Raw genomic sequence first — 17,189 nt, 5'->3', positions numbered from 1 at the left:
TTCTTTTAAATTTGTATGAATTCTATTCTCTTAAATTTGTTATGGCCCAGTATATGGTTTATCCTGGTGGGTAGTCCATATGAGCTTGGGAAGAATGTGTATTCTGCTATTGTTTGATATAGTCTATATAGTCTATAATGTTACATCCCATTGATTGAAGGTTCTGTTGAGTTCAATATGTGCTTATTGATTTGCTGCCTGTTGGATCTGTCCATTTCTCATAGAGGGGTGTTGAAGTCTCCAACTATCATAGTGAATTTATCTATTGTTCTTTGAAGTTTTATCAGGTTTTGCCTCATGCATTTTGGTGCTCTTTTATTAGGCACATACATGTTAAGGATTGCTATGTCTTCTTGGAGAATTTATTCCCTCATTTTTATGTGGCACACCTCTCTATCCTTGGTAACTTTCCTTGCCTTGAAGTCTGCTCTGCCTAAAATCAGTATAGCTATTCCTGCTTTCTTTTGATTAGTGTTAGCATGATGTATCTTTCTTCATTTACTTATTTTTAATTTATATGTATCTTTATATTTAAAGTGAATTTCTTGTAGACAACGTATAGTTGAGTCTTGTTTTTTGATCCACTCTGACAATCTCTCTTAATGGGTGTGTTTAGACATTCTAAGTGATTATTCATATACTTGGATTAATATCTACCATATTTGCTGCTGCTTTCTATTTTTGCCCTTATTCATTATTCCTATTTTTGTCTTAATTCTTTTTCTCCCTTTTGTGGTTATAATTGAGAATTTTATGTGATTCCATTTTTTTCTCCTTTCATAGCATGTTATTTTTTAACTCTTTTTTTGTTTAGTAGTTGTCCTAGAGTTTGTAGTATACACTTACAATTAATACAATTCCACTTTCAAATAACAATACATTGCTTCACAGGTAGTGTGAGTACCTTATAATAACAAAATTATCCTAGTTCTTGTATGATTGTCCGTGTATGATTGCTGTCACTAATCGCATGCATTCTAGATGTTAGAGGACAACTTTGTGGCCACAGCTTCAAGCTGAGCTAATTTGACCTTCCCAGGAGTTATTGGTCCTCCATTCCCCAAATGGATCCTCTGGGAATGGAGGACCCATTTGACACCTCTGGGTAGAACCCGGGGAAGATTGTGTTAAAGAGCATCCATACCCATTCCTCAGGGTGACCTGGAAGATTCCTAAGGAAAGACAGTGCAACATTCTACCTTAAAAACAACCTGTAATTTGCCCTGACCGGTTTGGCTCAGTGGATAGAGCGTCGGCCTGCGGACTGAAGGGTCCCGGGTTCGATTCCGGTCAAGGGCATGTACTTTGTTTGCGGGCACATCCCCAGTAGGAGGTGTGCAGGAGGCAGCTGATGGATGTTTCTCTCTCATCGATGTTTCTAACTCTCTATCCCTCTCCCTTCCTCTCTGTAAAAAATCAATAAAATATATTAAACAAACAAACAAACAAACAAACAAAAACAACCTGTAATTTTAAGTGTGAAGTAGTGCAAGTTTCACAAGACACACAAAAGAAAAGGCAGTAGCTCTGCTCCCTCCAGAGGAAGCTCGGCTGTAGGGGCTGCCCCGAGGCGGCAGCCCTGCTGGCTGGGAGGGAGAAGCCCGTCTGGGCAGGAACAGCCATTGGGAATGAAACCCCCGGTGTGCTAGGGGCAGCCCAGAGAGGTTACACAAAGTTCTGCGCTTTCGCTTTCGTTGGCTCTCCTAATACCCTTCCTGCCCCTTCTTTCTTCAGTCCTGCATGGCTCGCCAGAAAAGTCACCTGGACACAGGAAATACAAGTCTCTGCATAGATAAAAGCCCATGTTTAAATACCACTTGTGCTTAGAGGGACCAGGCCAGAATGCTCTTCCACTAATTAGGAAGATTAAATTCTGCCCCTTCCAATGTTCAATAAGAAAATAGCCCTGTTAATTTAAGAAAGGAATTTTATTTCAAACATATCAGGAGTCCAGTTCTTTCAAATATTTCCAGAACCACTAACAATTTCTATGGTGCAGTGAATGAGGGAGCATGGCTTTCTCTTACACCCAGATGTCAAGATAGTGGCCAGCAACACTCACTGCTCTCAGCCACCTGGGCCCATTTAGTACCCATGGCTGTGTCTCTCCTTAAGGGCCATCTTTGGACAGCCTTAAATTGGGGGCCAGGCTGAAAGCAGCAGACGGTAGGCAGTTACTAAAATGAGACATGCACAGGGGAGTGAGTCACTTGTTTTTTTAATGTAAGCAGGAGTAGAGCTTTGGTTATGCATTTTTTGCCTGGTTATTCTTGTTGCTTTCCTCTGCCAACCTCTTATGCCAGTTTCTCAGGTCTCTTTGGATTATAGTCTTCTCTATCCCTGTATTTCACATGGATTACTTTGCAAGGAGCCGACAGAAAACAGAAGATTCTGGGAGAGTCTGTACACTGACTGGGGGCTGCCAAAATTCCCCCCGACTCCCTGGTTTGGCAGCCAAACAGAAGGAAGCCCCAACCCTCTAGCCAAGGAGCAGGAGAAACTGAAGGGCTTGAAACACGTCCAGGCACTAAGAGTTGGGGGATCTGCACCTGACTGTTCATTCATTCATTTATTAATTTATTCAAACACCGAACAGATATTTATCAAGTGCCTACTATGTGCAGGTAGTCTTCTGCATGCTGTAGATATCGCAGTAAATAAACAGACACAAATTCCTGGCCTCAAGGGGCCTCCATTTGAGGGGTAAAGACACACAGTAAACAAAATAAGTAAAGTATTCAGTATATTTGGTGATAAATAAGAGAAAAATAAGCAAGAGGCATGGGGAATTCCAGTGATGTTTTTAAATTGAGTCATGTGGAAGGCCTTGCGTAGAAAGTAACATTTCAACAAAGGCTCTGGGTGAAGCCCACCAATTGACAAGCCCAAGCCACACATACAGATCTTCCAACCAGTGTTTTGTGTGCCATTCTTAAATATTTACAGACAACCAGATCTCGAGTGTTCAGTGCAGAACATTGGGAGGCCTTCAAATGTAAAGCAGACATAGAAAATAGGGACTCAGAGAGAAGAGGGCGAACCCAGGAATCAGAAGACAGCTTTTTAAAAAACTTCAACTATAATTAATATCTTTTGAGAGAGAAAATAAGTGATTGCATCTATAAAACACAAATAAGAAAAAAGGAAATAGCAGAATGAGAACTCGTGGAAAGAAGAAAAAAATCATAATTGGAAACAAAAAGATCACAATAACACCAGAGAGATAAGGTACTACATTCATGAAACAAAAACAATTCTATAAAAAGGGAACATTTGGATAATATTGAAGAGCTATTGGAAATTAAAAACATGATATCAGAAATTAAAAACTCAATAGAAAAATGAGAAGATAAGGGTTAACCCATCAGGAAAAAAAGATAAAGTTAGAAAGAAAAGAAAACAAAAATTAAATTAGGGACAAGTCCACGAAAGCCAGAATCTGGTTACTGGGAGTTCCAGAAAAAGAACACAGGGGAAATGGAGGGGAGGAAAGTATCCACAAAGTAAGCCAATAGCATTTCCAGTGGGCCCTCCAAGCCTCCGAGCAGCCCCCATAATGCATGAAAGTAGACCCTCACCAAGGCACATCCCTGTGGTAGTTCAGAGCACAGAGCTCAAAGGAAAGATACTAAGCTTCTCGAGTATAAAATAAAATAACTAAATAGGTCATCCACAAAGGATTAAGAATCAGAATGGCTTTGGACTTCTTAACAGCAATGCTGAAAGCAAAAGACAATGAGCAGTGTCTTCAAACTTCTGGAGGAAAATAATTTCCAACTAGGAGCCGTCAAACCAGCATCAAATGTTTTCAGACAAGCAAGGTTTCAAAAAGTTTACTTGCCATTCCCTCTCTCTTAAACCTATGGTGGATATATGGTCCCCTGAAATGAAAAAGACTAAAAAAGAGAAAGACGTGATCTGCTCATTTGCCCCTAATTTCTTAAGGAGTATAACTGCCTGAGTGTTAGCCAGACTAGGGGCTCCCCATCAGGGACACCGCTGCCTGGCCTTCCCTGCAGCGAAGTGCAGCCATGGGCTAAGTTCTGGGGGATGGGATGTGAGTAGAGGTGCACACACCCCCTGGGGTGATGTGACTGGAGTAAGCCACCTGCCCACCCCTGGGCTGCTATGAGAAGTAGGCTTCTAGCATAATTGTATGTTTGTGTTACAGCAGTTTAGCCATTACAAATAGATATGGGGTGTGGGAAACAGGAGTTGACTCAGGAGAGAGGGAAATGGAATTCCTGGGATGACCGAGAAGGGCGTAGACCCCAGGAAGAGAGCGGTGGCTTGGCTGCCCTGCGAAGAGGGTCCGGGATGATTAGAGCAGTGTCAACACACTGAGGGCTCTCCTGTTATGTGTGTTTTTAAACTTGAGGACAGAATGCCCAAATGAGCCTGAAGCAGATCCTGATCTGCACTTTGCTTGCCTTGTGCTGATGACAGTTCTGTTCACACTGCACACGAGCCAGCTGAGGGGGCGTGGGAGCGGCCCCCACCCCAGAAGAGGCACCTGCTCTGACCTGCTCCTGAAAGCTGGAGGTGGCCATGGAAGCAAAGAGTGCAGAGCAGCCCACTTCCATTGGCCATCTATTCCCTGCTCACACCATAGCCTCCCCATCCGGGTGCCCGGTGTTCCCAGGGGCTCACTCAGGACCACCCCTCTGGTCAATTCCAGGGAAGCTGAGCCTCTGTTCAGCTTCTCTCCTCCCAGGGTCATTCATCTGATTGTTATGATATTGCCCTTTTCTTGCACAGTTACGTTGGTGTTTGCTGTTGCTTTTCTTTTTTTTAAAAAAATCTTTGTTGAAAGTATTACATATGTCCCCCCTTTTCCCTCATTGACCTCTTCTAGCTACCCCCACCCCACCCCAGGCCTTCACCATGCTATTGTTGTCTGTGTCCATGGGTAATGCATAAATGCAAACAAGTTCATTGGTTGATCTCTTCCCACCCACCCTCCCCCGCCTTCCTTCTGAGGTTAGACAGTCTGTTCCATACTTCTATGTCTCTGGATCTCTTTTTGTTCATCAGTTTATTTTGTTCATTCGATTACACATATGAGTGATATCATGTGATACTTATTTTATCTGTGCTTTTCAAAACTAAAATGTATTGCTTAGGGGTATTGGAAGGAGTAAAACCATAAAGAGAAGCATCAGAATGAGTACAACAGACACGACCTAGACTGCTCTGTGGAGAAAGGCAAGGATTCACTGGGAAGGGCACATGGCCTCTCAGGTACTTTGTCAGTACTTTATAAACACTGTTATATGGTTACTCCATTTCTTAACTCAGAAGGTAGATACCCAGGTGTTAATTTAAATAGGACTCGGCCTGCTTACACTCTAATATATGTTTAATACATTTTACGATATTTAAAAATAGGATTAAATACCCATGGAACTGATAAATGTGTGGCAAGGACTAGGGTTTGGGAGGGGTACAGGAGGAAAGACTTTGGTATCGTTTGACATGGTAAACCACATGCTTTGATAACATAGAACTTCTGTGTTAGGAACTGGGCATGCAACAGTGTTAGAGTCCAGGCTCTTGCCTTTGAGTACAGTATTTCTAAATCTGGCAGGAGACCAGTACAGATGATCAACTACCATACAACCTGGGGAGAGTTGTCAAGTACCCAAATGCACAGTGCTTTAGGATTATAGAAAAGGGAATAATAGCTGCTTCTAGTAAAAAAAAAAAAGCAGTGAGAAGAGATGGTATGTACAGGGGAGATCATCTGTAAATGAGTCTTGAAGGAGGAATTTGAAAGTAGAGCAGAAGAGAAGAAACACAATGAGCAAGGATGCAGAAGGGTGAAAGCAAGTGCAGGTGAGTGGTCTGGAGTGGATCAAGGGCTGTGCAGGCTGCACACTGCACACCCTCCAGGGGGTGGCATTCATAGTTGCGCAGTGAGTAACCCACACAATATGCACCTCCCACCACAGTCTGGTTGAAGGAAGTGGCCAGGGCCCATAAGGGAAGGGAGAGGAAGCCAAAAGTACAAGGACATTTGGTGAGAAATTGAAATATGGAATGTGAAATGGAAAAAAAAATTATTGAACCCTAAACATTATTCAATAGGCGAGTGTTGACATATTCAAATTATTTGTCATTTCAATATGACTTTTAAAAATCACATCAACCATTTGTTCTCAGTGAATAGCATGTACCTTTATTTATAATGGCAGGGGACAAACATGAATAAGGCTTCAAATTGATGTGTTCACATTAATATCATTCATTAAGGACTTGAGAACATAGAAGAGAATTGGACAAAAAAAGTCAGTCATCTGTGACTGCTTTTCTATTGCCAAAATTATATTAACCTTTCACCCTAGAGACTGCAAAAGGAAGTTAAGTTAATCTTGTAATTCTAGAACAAACTTCATAATGAGGGATTCTTAAGTTTTCATAGAGTCTGGGATAAAAGGTGATAAAATCATTTAAGACAGTGTTTCTCAAATAGAGCTACTTTCACAGACATTCTTGGGAGAGGGGAGCTGCAAGATTTTTATGATAATGTTTTAAATTTAACTTTTGTTCATCATCTAAAATTCATACACATTTGTGCAGGATCATCTCACAAAACAGTGATCATCTCACAAAACAGTGTTGCCACATGATCACAGCATCTGCACGTGTACCTCTGAGCCCTGTAAACCCAGTAAAGACCCACTGTGCTTAACGTTTCATGTGGCACTTCTCAAATCAGCCCTCAGACCCTTCCCAGAATTGTTGAGCATTTCCTATGACCTCTGTGAGTTGTCAAGGTTAAGAACACGAGTTCAGAGCAGTGATTCTCAAGATAGGATGGGGAGACACATGGAGTTTGGAAAGCACATTCAAAATACCTATTGACTTCCAAAATACAAACTATAAATTCAAACTCCACAAACTAATTTTTGGGCAGTAGCATAAAATTAACTATCAATTCATCCTAGGGAGCCTGGGATAAACTGGTTGGGAAACACTGGCTTAGAGATAGGAGTCCTGGCACACGAACAACAGTAAGAACCACGTGTAAAAGAGAAAGAACTTTTTTGGGTCAATGAGGGAATCCTGAGCCATAACTTGTCACGGTCTATTGAAACCCAAGGGCCAATCCGGAAGAAACCCAAGATGTCCATCCACCATCTCAGACCTGTGGTTTGTGGCACGTGGGTCCACTTTCAATAGAGTTGAAATAAGAAAAGCCTGTTTTTGCTGAGAACGCTCCCATTTTTTGGTTTAGATATTTCAGAAGATTAAGTAATCAGTTGCTGGGTAAAGTTCGCCCCAGATCCATCCACCAGAAGTGCTGCCACCGTTCACAATGCCATCCAGCTCTCAAGGGAGACATCAGCCTGGGTCTGCTCTGCCAGGAAAAAAAATACAAAGAATTACATTTTCTTGCAAAGGTGAATTCCCCTCAGTTCTCTTTCATCACCAGAGCTCGCACTCCTGTTATTTATACACAATCCGTTACAGGTGGCCTTGAAAGCATCTGTCAGCAAAATACTGAGAGCATATCATGCTGAAGGGCAAAGCAAATAAAGAGGCCTTATGAATATGGGAACCTAATAGTTGGGGAAATGGTATTTCCCATATTCCCAGGAAAGTCATTTGTTTTCTTCCATTCTTAATCTAAGCCTACAATGCTAAAAAAAAAAGGTGTTCTAGAATAGAAAACATTTGGCACCCCAACTAATTGAATTTTGAGAGCTTTAGTACATGGGGTTTGGCTGGAAAGCTAACACAGACAGACATAGTATTCACCTGCTGTGATGATGTCATAGAATTGTCTAGAAAATTTATAATAGTGATTTTTATTTCAAAGGATTCATTTGTATTTTTTCAGAACTCTTTTTGTTGTGGTTATTCTGAGTAACCACCACAAAGTATATATACTCATTGCTCAAGGCTACGTTATTAATTACTGGGCAGTAAATACCCCTCAAAGAACATTTTGGTTTAAGAACCATTAATGTCTCCTTTGACTAAAAAACCACCACCAAGTGTGTGTCTGAGTCTGTGGAACTGGACTAGCTAGAGGCTAGTGAGCACTAAGGGGAGCTGAGGAAGAAGGGGGCCATCAGACCCCAAAAGTATCCTGGTTCCTTTCTGAGGGGTTCATTCACCAAGAATACCCTTTAGGCCAGCAGTCGCCAGCCTTTCAGACCTCATGGACCAGCAGTAGTCTGCGGACCACCGGTTGGCGACCGCTGCTTTAGGCTACCATTTTAGAGAACTTCATTTTGGTGTTTGGGAAGCCCTTTAATTGAAATTGAGTTGCAGTGTGAACACAGGTGAGGCAAACATTACCTTCATTTCACATTGCAGTTATAATCTGAATTGCTTACCATGGCCTGTGAGTCTGGCCCCTGCCCACATTTGTTACTACTCTCCCTTCTCACTGCACTGTACTGTCTGCTCTTCCTTGCTTTCTCATTCTTGAATTTTCTATACTGATCACCTCAGGGCCTTTGCACTTGCTATTTCCTCTGTCGAAAAGCTCTCCTGCTTCATCTTTACTTGACTGTCACAAGATCTCAACTCAACCGGCCCCTCTCAGAAAAACCTTCCCTCACCATATTAGCTAAATTTGCTCCCCCACCCCTGCCATGTTCTATCACATTAGTCTATTCATTTGTTTCAGGAATTATTTACTTATTTTTAATCTGTCCACCTCTCTAGAATATAAGGTTCATGTTATCTTTTTGTTCATCACTATATTCCCAGTGCCTTGTATAGTGTCTGGCACATAGTAAATGCTCAATAAATATTTGTGAAATGAAGGTTGAGTGAAAGGATGTCTCCCATTGGCACAATCCCTTTGTAAAAAGGGAATTTAATAAATGACATTACAGTTCCTCAGATCACTCCAAACCATCCCTTTCCTAGCCTTCCTAGATTATGATAAAACATGGCAGTAGAATTCCACCATCTCCTACCTAGTCCATCATCCCGGTCCAGCATCCTACCTGTCACTCACCTGTAATTACGGCTGTAGAGCTCCCATTTCTATTAGCCGCACCATCAGTTCCCCACTTCTATCCATCTCTACTAGATCACTGCATCCACCTATACACTGTGTCCCGATAAAGATTCGAGGTACCTAAAAAAGCAAACAAGCCAGGACATTTAAGGAACTTAATTATTAGCTTAGTGAGAATGACATGTTACCCTCCAAATACTTCCCACAATCCAAGCTTTTCAAATCACTTTACAATCTCCTCATGTATACTCCTACAGAACAAAATTTTATTCTAAGGATAAAATTATCCATTAAAGAATGTTTTTAAGCCACATATCTTTCAGATTGAATATTCTGTGCATGAGATTGTCTTATTTGTCAATGATTTAAAATTTTCACTCTACCAGGTATAACCCAACGGCGTGGCTCAGTGGTTGAGTGTTGACCTACGAACCAGGAGGGTCATGGTTTGATTCCAGGTCAGGGCATATGTCCTGGTTGCAGGCTCGATCCCCAGTGTAGGGCATGCAGGAGGCAGCAGATCAATGATTCTCTCTCATCATTGATGTTTCTATCTCTCCCTCTCCCTTCCTCTCTTAAAGCAATAAAAAAAATATTTTTTAAAAAATGAAATAAAATTTTCACTCTACAGAAACACATTTCTGATTGGCTACAGCTAAACCACCACCCTGATTGAATTCTGGTGTCTGTGCAGCTGGGACCACTGTGAGCCCTTAATGTGAGCCAGGGCAAGCAGGAAGGAGTTTGTTTCTAAATACAGCTGGCAAAGTATTTGCATTAGGTCTTTGCCACTGATTTTTAGATCCACCATTTGTTAGTCAGCTCTCTCCTTTGTGAGCTCTGTCCTCAGCTGGGAAAGACATGGTGGTGTCGAGTCTCCTTCAATTCCTGGCCCATCCTAGGATATGTAAGTGCTGCTGTCCTGGGAGCCATGGCCATTGCTCTGCTTTAGTTTCACACCTGCAACGGTGTGTCACATAAGGCAAGCCAGACTGATGCAGCCATTACGCCTGATGCGTTCATTCATCTCCAGTCACATGCAGGCTCCCTCTCTGCTGCTAGGAGCAGGCACACTCCAGAATTCCAGAGGGCTTTGGGGATCCTGAAGGAGGAAGAAGTCCTCTTACTGTGGCCTGGACAACTTCCAGGCCAAGGGCCCCGCTACAGAGAGGCTGCCTGGCCGCGAAGCAGCCAGCACTGCATCGGCCACCTGCGTGCTGGTCCTCTTCCTGAGCCAGGAGAGGTGAAAGACAAGAAGCGGTAAGAATATTTTCAAAGCTTTTTCGGCTTTCCTCGGAAGCCATAGTAATTCAAGCAAACCTTCTAAAAAGTGAGAGAGATGAGAAAAGGGGCTGAATTACTTCAGGTAAGTCCTTACATTATTTTTATTAAGAAGGGATCTGGCCCAGCCAATGTGGTTCAATAGTTGAGTGTCAACCTATGAACCAAGAGGTTACAGTTCGATACCCAACATGCAGATGGCAGCCAAGCAATGATTCTCTCTCATCATTGATGTTTGCAGCTCTCTCCCCCTCTCCTTTCCTCTCTGAAATCAATAAAAAAAATTACAGTAAAATTTTTTTTTTGAGGAAAACAAAAAGGGGGGCTGGGGAGTCTGAGTGGAAGTGGGCTTTAAAAATTAAGTCCAACTGTTTAAAAAGAAGTCCAGATATTTCCTGTGCCCCGAGAGTGGGCAAGCGCACTCAGGGCTGCGTTCCAGAGAGAAAGCCCGGTGCTGCCTGCTCCACCTGCAGCACAGCCTGGGCGGGGCTTTGCAGGTGGACAGAGTCATCCAGGCACCATTGCTTTTCTGAGGCTGAAAGAAGAATAGCAGCAGACAGTTGAGGTCAGAAGCCTAAGTGTTCCCCTGGGTCCTGGCCATTACTTCAGAGAAAATAAAGCTTCCCCCACAAATTGTTGGGGCCTTTTGGCTTCTGTCTCCCCAGGAAAACTCGGCTGTAGTCAGCTGTAACGTAAATAGAGCAGATTCCTAATGTAGTTCTAATATATTGCAGAACTCCCGTGGAAGGCAGTGCCTAATGAAATAAAGACCACTGATTTTTATATTAGAGTATTTTGTATAAGGGAGAGATGTAGGCATTCTAGAATTTCTATCTTTGCAAAAAGAAGTCAGCAGTTGTCAGCACTCCTACAGCTTGCCACATGTCCACCTGTGAGTGGGGTGTTGGCCAGAAGGGTGTGAGCTAAGTCAGTAGGGGTCCTGAGGAACCAGGAGTCCTCTTTTCAGACAATGGGAGGTGCAACTGACCTGCCAGCAGGCCTGTGGAAACACAGATTTCTACACCGCCTCCCCCCCTCCCAATTTCTGATACAGGAGATCTGAGGTGGGGCCCAGGAATTTGCTTTCTCGGTAAGTTCCCAGGTGATGCTGCTGCTGCTGCTCCAGGGATCGTGTTTGCAACAACTGGTTGACACTGAGCATCTGTTCCTTCCTCCCAGGGTAACTGAGACTTCAAAACCCCACAGGCCTCCAGCAGCCTCCAGATGTCCAAGACAAGCCTGAAACACAATCAGCTGTCTCCAGGGTAGAGCTCTGTGTCCACCCTCTGGCAAGGGAGCTGGTGGGCCCGAGAGCCAAAAGGCCCCCTTGCTCTTACACCCACCCTCTAGTGTCCGCAGCCCACCAGGTATGAGAACCTCCAAAGGGAGCTGAATTACAGGCTGCACCCACCAGTGTGTGTGTGGGGGGGGGGGGCGGGGGGGGGTTGGGGGGGGGTGTCTGGTGGCAAAACAGGAAACTTGATTCAGCTGAGGAAGGAAGAGGCACCCTCAGTGCCTGCCTCTCCTGGCCCCATCCCCCTTTTCTGGGGAACTTGAGTCTGTTACTGTCAAGAAGGAGAAAGACAGCTCCTACTATAAGCAAGCTTGGTATGAGGAGTAAGTGTCTCCAGCTCCCAGCCTCAGCTAGGAGGCATTGTCTGTGCTGTAAGGTTACTCGGATGTGGCCAAAGTCACTCACCTTCTAGGCTATCCTTGGTACAAGCCACCATCATGCCTCATCTGAATTAGAGCTGAAGCCTCCAGATGTCTCCATTTCAACCTCCAGCCTGGCCCTCCTCCAGTCTCTCCCTCACAGCCACCAGAGTGGTTCTTCCAAAACTAAGGCAGATCCGGGCACCCCTCTGCTCATCTCACACCACTAGCCATGGTCATTACTACCTGCCAGACCTCAGCTCCTCCCACTGCCTTGCCAGCTTCCAGTGCTCCAGCCACACAGGCCTCCCTATCAGGCTCACTTCTGGCCTAGGCAGGACCTTTGCATTTGCTATTCCCCCGCCTAAAACACTCTCACTCCTAAATTTCTGTGAGCCTTGCTCCCTCACCTTCTTTAGAGATCTAGTCAAACAGCGAGGCCCCGACGGCTCCATTTAAAACTTTTCCTTACTGCTCTCTGCCTCCTTACCTTTCCTGCTTACCACTTACCACCTATCACCTTCCAACATACTATTTTATTTATTGTATTTACTACAGTGTAAGTTCCACACAGGCCGAGTTTTTGTTTGTTGTTCTGTGCATGGAGGTGTTTCCAATGGGCAGAAAAGTACCTCGTATGTAATGGGTGCTTTAAAATATTTGTTGTGTCCAGCAAAATTATCCTTCAGAAGTGAAGGAGAAACAAAGACTCTCTCACACAAATGAAAAATTGAGGGAATTTGTTGACAGTAGACCTGCCTTGCAAGAAATGTTTAAAGAAGTTCTTCAGAGAGAAGGAAAATGATAGAGGTCAAAAACTTGAATCTACATGAAGAAGAGTTTCAGAGAAGGACTAAAGGAAGGCACTGATCCAGGAGATGGGGCTGTAGCAAAACCAAAATGTTTTCTCCAGGTGCATGCCTGGTTGAAGGCATACACTTCTGGACTCAAGTCCTGCTGGGCGCTTCCTGTATGCACAACACCCAGGGCCAGTACAGGGTCAGATAGCAACTGCTTCCAAGATTTCAGTCTCTCCCAGCATAGACCCATCACTGTTGGGGATCAGAAAGCACACAACTCTAAGGGATTTGCTCTTCCCCTCGGAGGAAGCTGTGAAAAACTGTTCTAATTGAAAAACAAATGTAAAAGACCACTAGGAGGAAAACCATTGCATTACAAAGAAATGAAGAAAGTATTGTCTAGTGCTGTGGTCGGCAAACTGCGGCTTGCAAGCCACATGCGGCTCTTTGGCCCCTTGAGTGTGGCTCTTCCCCAAAATACCACAGCCTGGGCGAGTCTATTTTGAAGAAGTGGCGTTAGAAGAAGTTTAAAAAATTTGGCTCTCAAAAGAAATTTCAATCGTTGTACTGTTGATATTTGGCTCTGTTGACTAATGAGTTTGCCGACCACTGGCTCTAGCGCAGGGGTCCTCAAACTTTTTAAACAGGGGGCCAGTTCACTGTCCTCAGATGGTTGGAGGGCCGGACTATAGTTTAAAAAAAAAAAAACTATGAACAAATTCCTATGCGCACTGTGGGCCAGGGACGAGTCGGCTGCTAAGCAGGACAGGCAGCGGCACCCGGCGGGCCGGATAAATGTCCTCGGCGGGCCGCCTGTGGCCCGCGGGCCGTAGTTTGAGGACGCCTGCCTAGTGCATGCATGAAGAGGTTTGTTTCTCCTGTAAAGAACCGGTGCTGCCCAGCGGAAAGCCGTAGCTCCCAAAACTTGTTGCAAATTGGAATTACCTGGGGATCTTTTCTTTGGAGAGAAAATAAAACTTTCCCCCAGCTTTTATGACGTGCAGTTGACCAATTGCATATATTAAGGTACGAAATATCATGGTTTGCTTATGCAGACACTACAATGATTACCACAATTAACACACCCATCACCTCACACGGTTAACATTTTTGTGTGTGTGTGAGGTGAGAACAAGATCTCTTTGCAAATTTCAAGCATACATACAGTATTAACTATTGTCACCCTGCTGAACATTAGATCCCTAGAACTTACTCATAACTAAAAGTTTGTACCCTTTGACCTAGGGATCTTTAAAACTACTGAGGCCTGACACGGTGATTTCATTGGTTTGGGATATGATTTGGGCATGGGGGGTTTATTTTTTATTAAAGCTTCTCAGGTGATTCTAATGTGAGGCAACATTTGGGAGCCACTGGCCAAGAGGGACCCAGCACAGAGAAGGCCTTGGCAGTATTTGCCTGACTCTTTCCTCTCGTAGGCCAGCAGCCTAGACTGCTGCGGGGGAGGGGGGGGGGCGCGAGGGGGAGGGGTGTAAGGGAGAGGGGGGAGTGGGGGGGGGAGTGGGGGGGGGGGAGCCAAGCAGCAAGTCTCTGCTCCAGGACCTTCCAGAGAAGGGAGTCCTCAGCCCACAGCTGGGGCCCTGGAAGCAAGGGGGGAACCCAGGTCGCCTCCCTCTGCACCAGAGCGCTGGTTCCTCACTGGAGAGGCAGGAAGAAAGCCTCCGTATTTTCACCGAGAGCCCGGAGAAAACCCGGTAAGCCAAACTCTCGTGGAACTAGGATATGTGCTTCTGCAACCCTGTGCCCTAGAATGTGCGTCTGGAAAGGGAATTGGGTGAACTGGTGGGACACCCCAGCCAGCACCAGGACTGATACAGGCAGCCTGGTTGGGTGGGCACCCCACAAGAAGGCTTTTCAGACAGAGGACAGCAATTCTTAGAGGGTCCCTCGGTCCATTCATAGCAAAGGAAATGTAGAGGTGGCTGCGCTAGCCTTGCAGTGAGGAGGTCCTTGGCCACAGAGGTAGTGACCTGCCCAGGATCACACAGCAAGCCACTGAGAGAGCCAGGCCGGAACTCTGGCCTCTGGACTTCCTCCGATGAGAGGCCTGAAAACACCCCATAATGTAGAACAAGGGGCAAATAATAAGCCATTTTTATTTATTAGATTTTTTTTTCCAGCGGGAGGACTTAGATGAGGGAGAATGAGCAAATTAGGTTAACGTTACAGAGAGCCTAGACTAGAGACAAGACTGCAGGGCAGCAGATCCCACTTGGCCACGTGAGAACAGAAGGGCACACAAGACCTTCATGTGGACAACAGAAACGTACAGATCACACTTGGCCCCTTCACCCCGCCATCCACCCCAGCCCTGCAAGCTGGAAACTCTTCACAGCATGCTTAAAACAAAGCCTCCGCTCAGTCCCCACACTCAGGACAGCTGCTGGACCCACGGACCCTGGCCCAGCACACTCGGCCCTTGGCTGCAGTCCCGCCGCCCATTCAAGGGAGCAGTGTCTTCCCCCACCACCACCCACCCCCCCCTCCCCCGCCCGCCTGGACCCTTAAGTGACTGACGGAGCCCTAGCGGTGTCCTAGAGGAAAGCACAGGCGTACCCTTTCAGGGCCCTAATGAGAAAAAGGAATTGGGTGTTCTTTCCCTCCTCTACCCCGCCCCCCCGCGCCCCGACCTTTTAGAACAAAACCCCAGACTCACCGTTCTGGCTCCTGTGAGGTGTTGCAAGTAATCCTGGACCTTCTCTGTGTTCCTGGTGACTGTGATATCCACAAATACCAACGACTCCTTTTTGAAGGGGTACTGGCAGAGGAGCTCCTCGGTCCGCCTGCAGAAGGAGCAGGTGGGCTTCATGAACACCACCATCCTCCCAGGCTTGAGGTGGCTGTCCACAAACTCCTGGGCTGTGCAGGTGGGCTGCATCCTGGGGGGAGCCTCCAGGGCAGGTACTGCTCAGGAGTAAGAACGGAGGCCCAGTCAGCTGGCCCTCATTTAAAGGAACCTCCCTGGAGGAGGAGTTTGCCCCATGAGCCTAGCGTGCTTGATTTTTAAAGGGACAGCCCCAAAGTCATTACACCCTGAGGTGATTCACCGGCTAGTGAATCCAAGGAATGCATATTTGCATTTCGTCAGGAGCTGGGCTCGGGGTGTCATTGTCTCGGAGCTTTCAGGGGCGCCTGTTCTTCGGCAGGAAGCAGGGCCAGAACACTCCCATAACACAGACCAGCCCCAGAGAGGCGTCTGAGCCGGCAGCGACCTCCTCCTGTAAAATCTTTGTTTGCCCTCCGGGAGAGATGGTTTTAAAAACGAGTGTGCAAACAGAATCATTCAAGAAATAGGACGCATTGAAATCTCCTTACAGGAAGTGAAACTAAAATTGTGACTGGTCTTGAAGTTGCTTCCAGGGCTGTTTTCTTAGCCCGCACAGGGTGTTTTTTGTTGTTGTTGTTGCTGTGTTTCAATGGAATGTTTCAATGTAGTGTTTCAATGGAATGATTTTACAACATTTAAAAATCTGGGGATTTCATAAAAGAATCTGGTCTTGTTCTCTGAAAAGTCAGGTCTGACGAAACAGCTGGTATTCCTTTGTGGCAGCAGCTGGGGCCGAGTAGCTGTTGTTCACATTGGGCAGGATGATGCTCTGCCCTGGGGTGCCCATGCTCCCCTGTAGGCGGGCCAAAGGCTGCTGGCCCAGGTCAGTTCTGACCCCTTCTGTGTTCGGTAAGTTCCATAAGCCAACCAAAGAATAGCCATCTCCTTTCAAAGTGACTCATCCTTTTCCACTGGAAGTTTTGAGGCAGAATAGTTAGATGTTAGAATTTTTTTTTTTTTTTTGGACAAGTGGGAAAAGGGAAACTGAGGCATATGATTAGAGACAAGCTAAGCAATTTACAGCTGAGCTAGTAAATCATAGATCGTATCTTCTTATTTTCCCTAACCAAGGATGCTGGGAACAAACAGTTTACACCTCTCCTCCCTAACCAGTGAGTAAATAGCTTAAATCACGCTGGTCAGGGAGATAGAAAACAGAGACCCCATTAGTGTCATTAGTGCCAAACCCCAGGACAGATTAAGTCAGGGAAATAAATAACAACAACAAAAACAGTCAGACTAAAACAAATCCCACATAGAGGCAAAGCTGACCAGAAAATGACCCTAGTCCCTCTACACACTCCTTTTGGTACATTAACATATTCAAAAACATGCCTAGAAAGCTGATGAATATGCTGCTGAAACCTTCCCACCTGCAAGAGAGAGAAAAGCCCTCAAGACAAAGGATGTCAGCTGGGGCGTCTCTCTGGAGCAGGGCCAGGTGTGAACTTTTTATTTTCTTTCTCCTAAATTCTCACTGTCCCCAGCTTTAAGAAATACACTCTTAAATCCACCTGGACTCGTGTTGTGGAATCTTTCCTGCCAGCTGGCCCAGTCCCCATCCAGTAACAGTTTTACACTAAAAACTGGAGTATCTTCAGAGAGGTGTGGCGGGTCAGACCTGGAC

At 45.2% G+C, this 17,189-nt stretch overlaps 1 protein-coding gene across 2 annotated transcripts; it reads right to left on the bottom strand.

Moving 5' to 3' along the window:
• Positions 1 to 5,028: 5,028 nt before the first annotated feature.
• Positions 5,029 to 16,075, bottom strand: GLRX (glutaredoxin). Of its 2 annotated transcripts, none has more exons than XM_080679612.1 (3): positions 15,392 to 15,897; positions 8,978 to 9,100; positions 5,029 to 7,360 (listed from the first exon to the last, which is right to left on the bottom strand). In XM_080679612.1, exons 1-2 carry the CDS (start codon positions 15,611 to 15,613, stop codon positions 8,984 to 8,986), a joined length of 339 nt encoding a protein of 112 aa, XP_080535738.1. In that variant the 5' UTR covers positions 15,614 to 15,897; the 3' UTR covers positions 5,029 to 7,360; positions 8,978 to 8,983. The 2 variants fall into 2 exon arrangements, with proteins under 2 accessions (XP_080535738.1, XP_080535739.1); XM_080679613.1 differs by having other exon boundaries at positions 6,158 to 7,355; positions 15,392 to 16,075.
• Positions 16,076 to 17,189: the final 1,114 nt, after the last annotated feature.

This window comes from Plecotus auritus, assembly GCF_963455305.1.
Source record: "Plecotus auritus genome assembly, chromosome: 7".
Taxonomy (NCBI): Eukaryota; Metazoa; Chordata; class Mammalia; order Chiroptera; family Vespertilionidae; genus Plecotus; species Plecotus auritus.
This window is presented reverse-complemented; position numbering and strand designations above follow the sequence as displayed.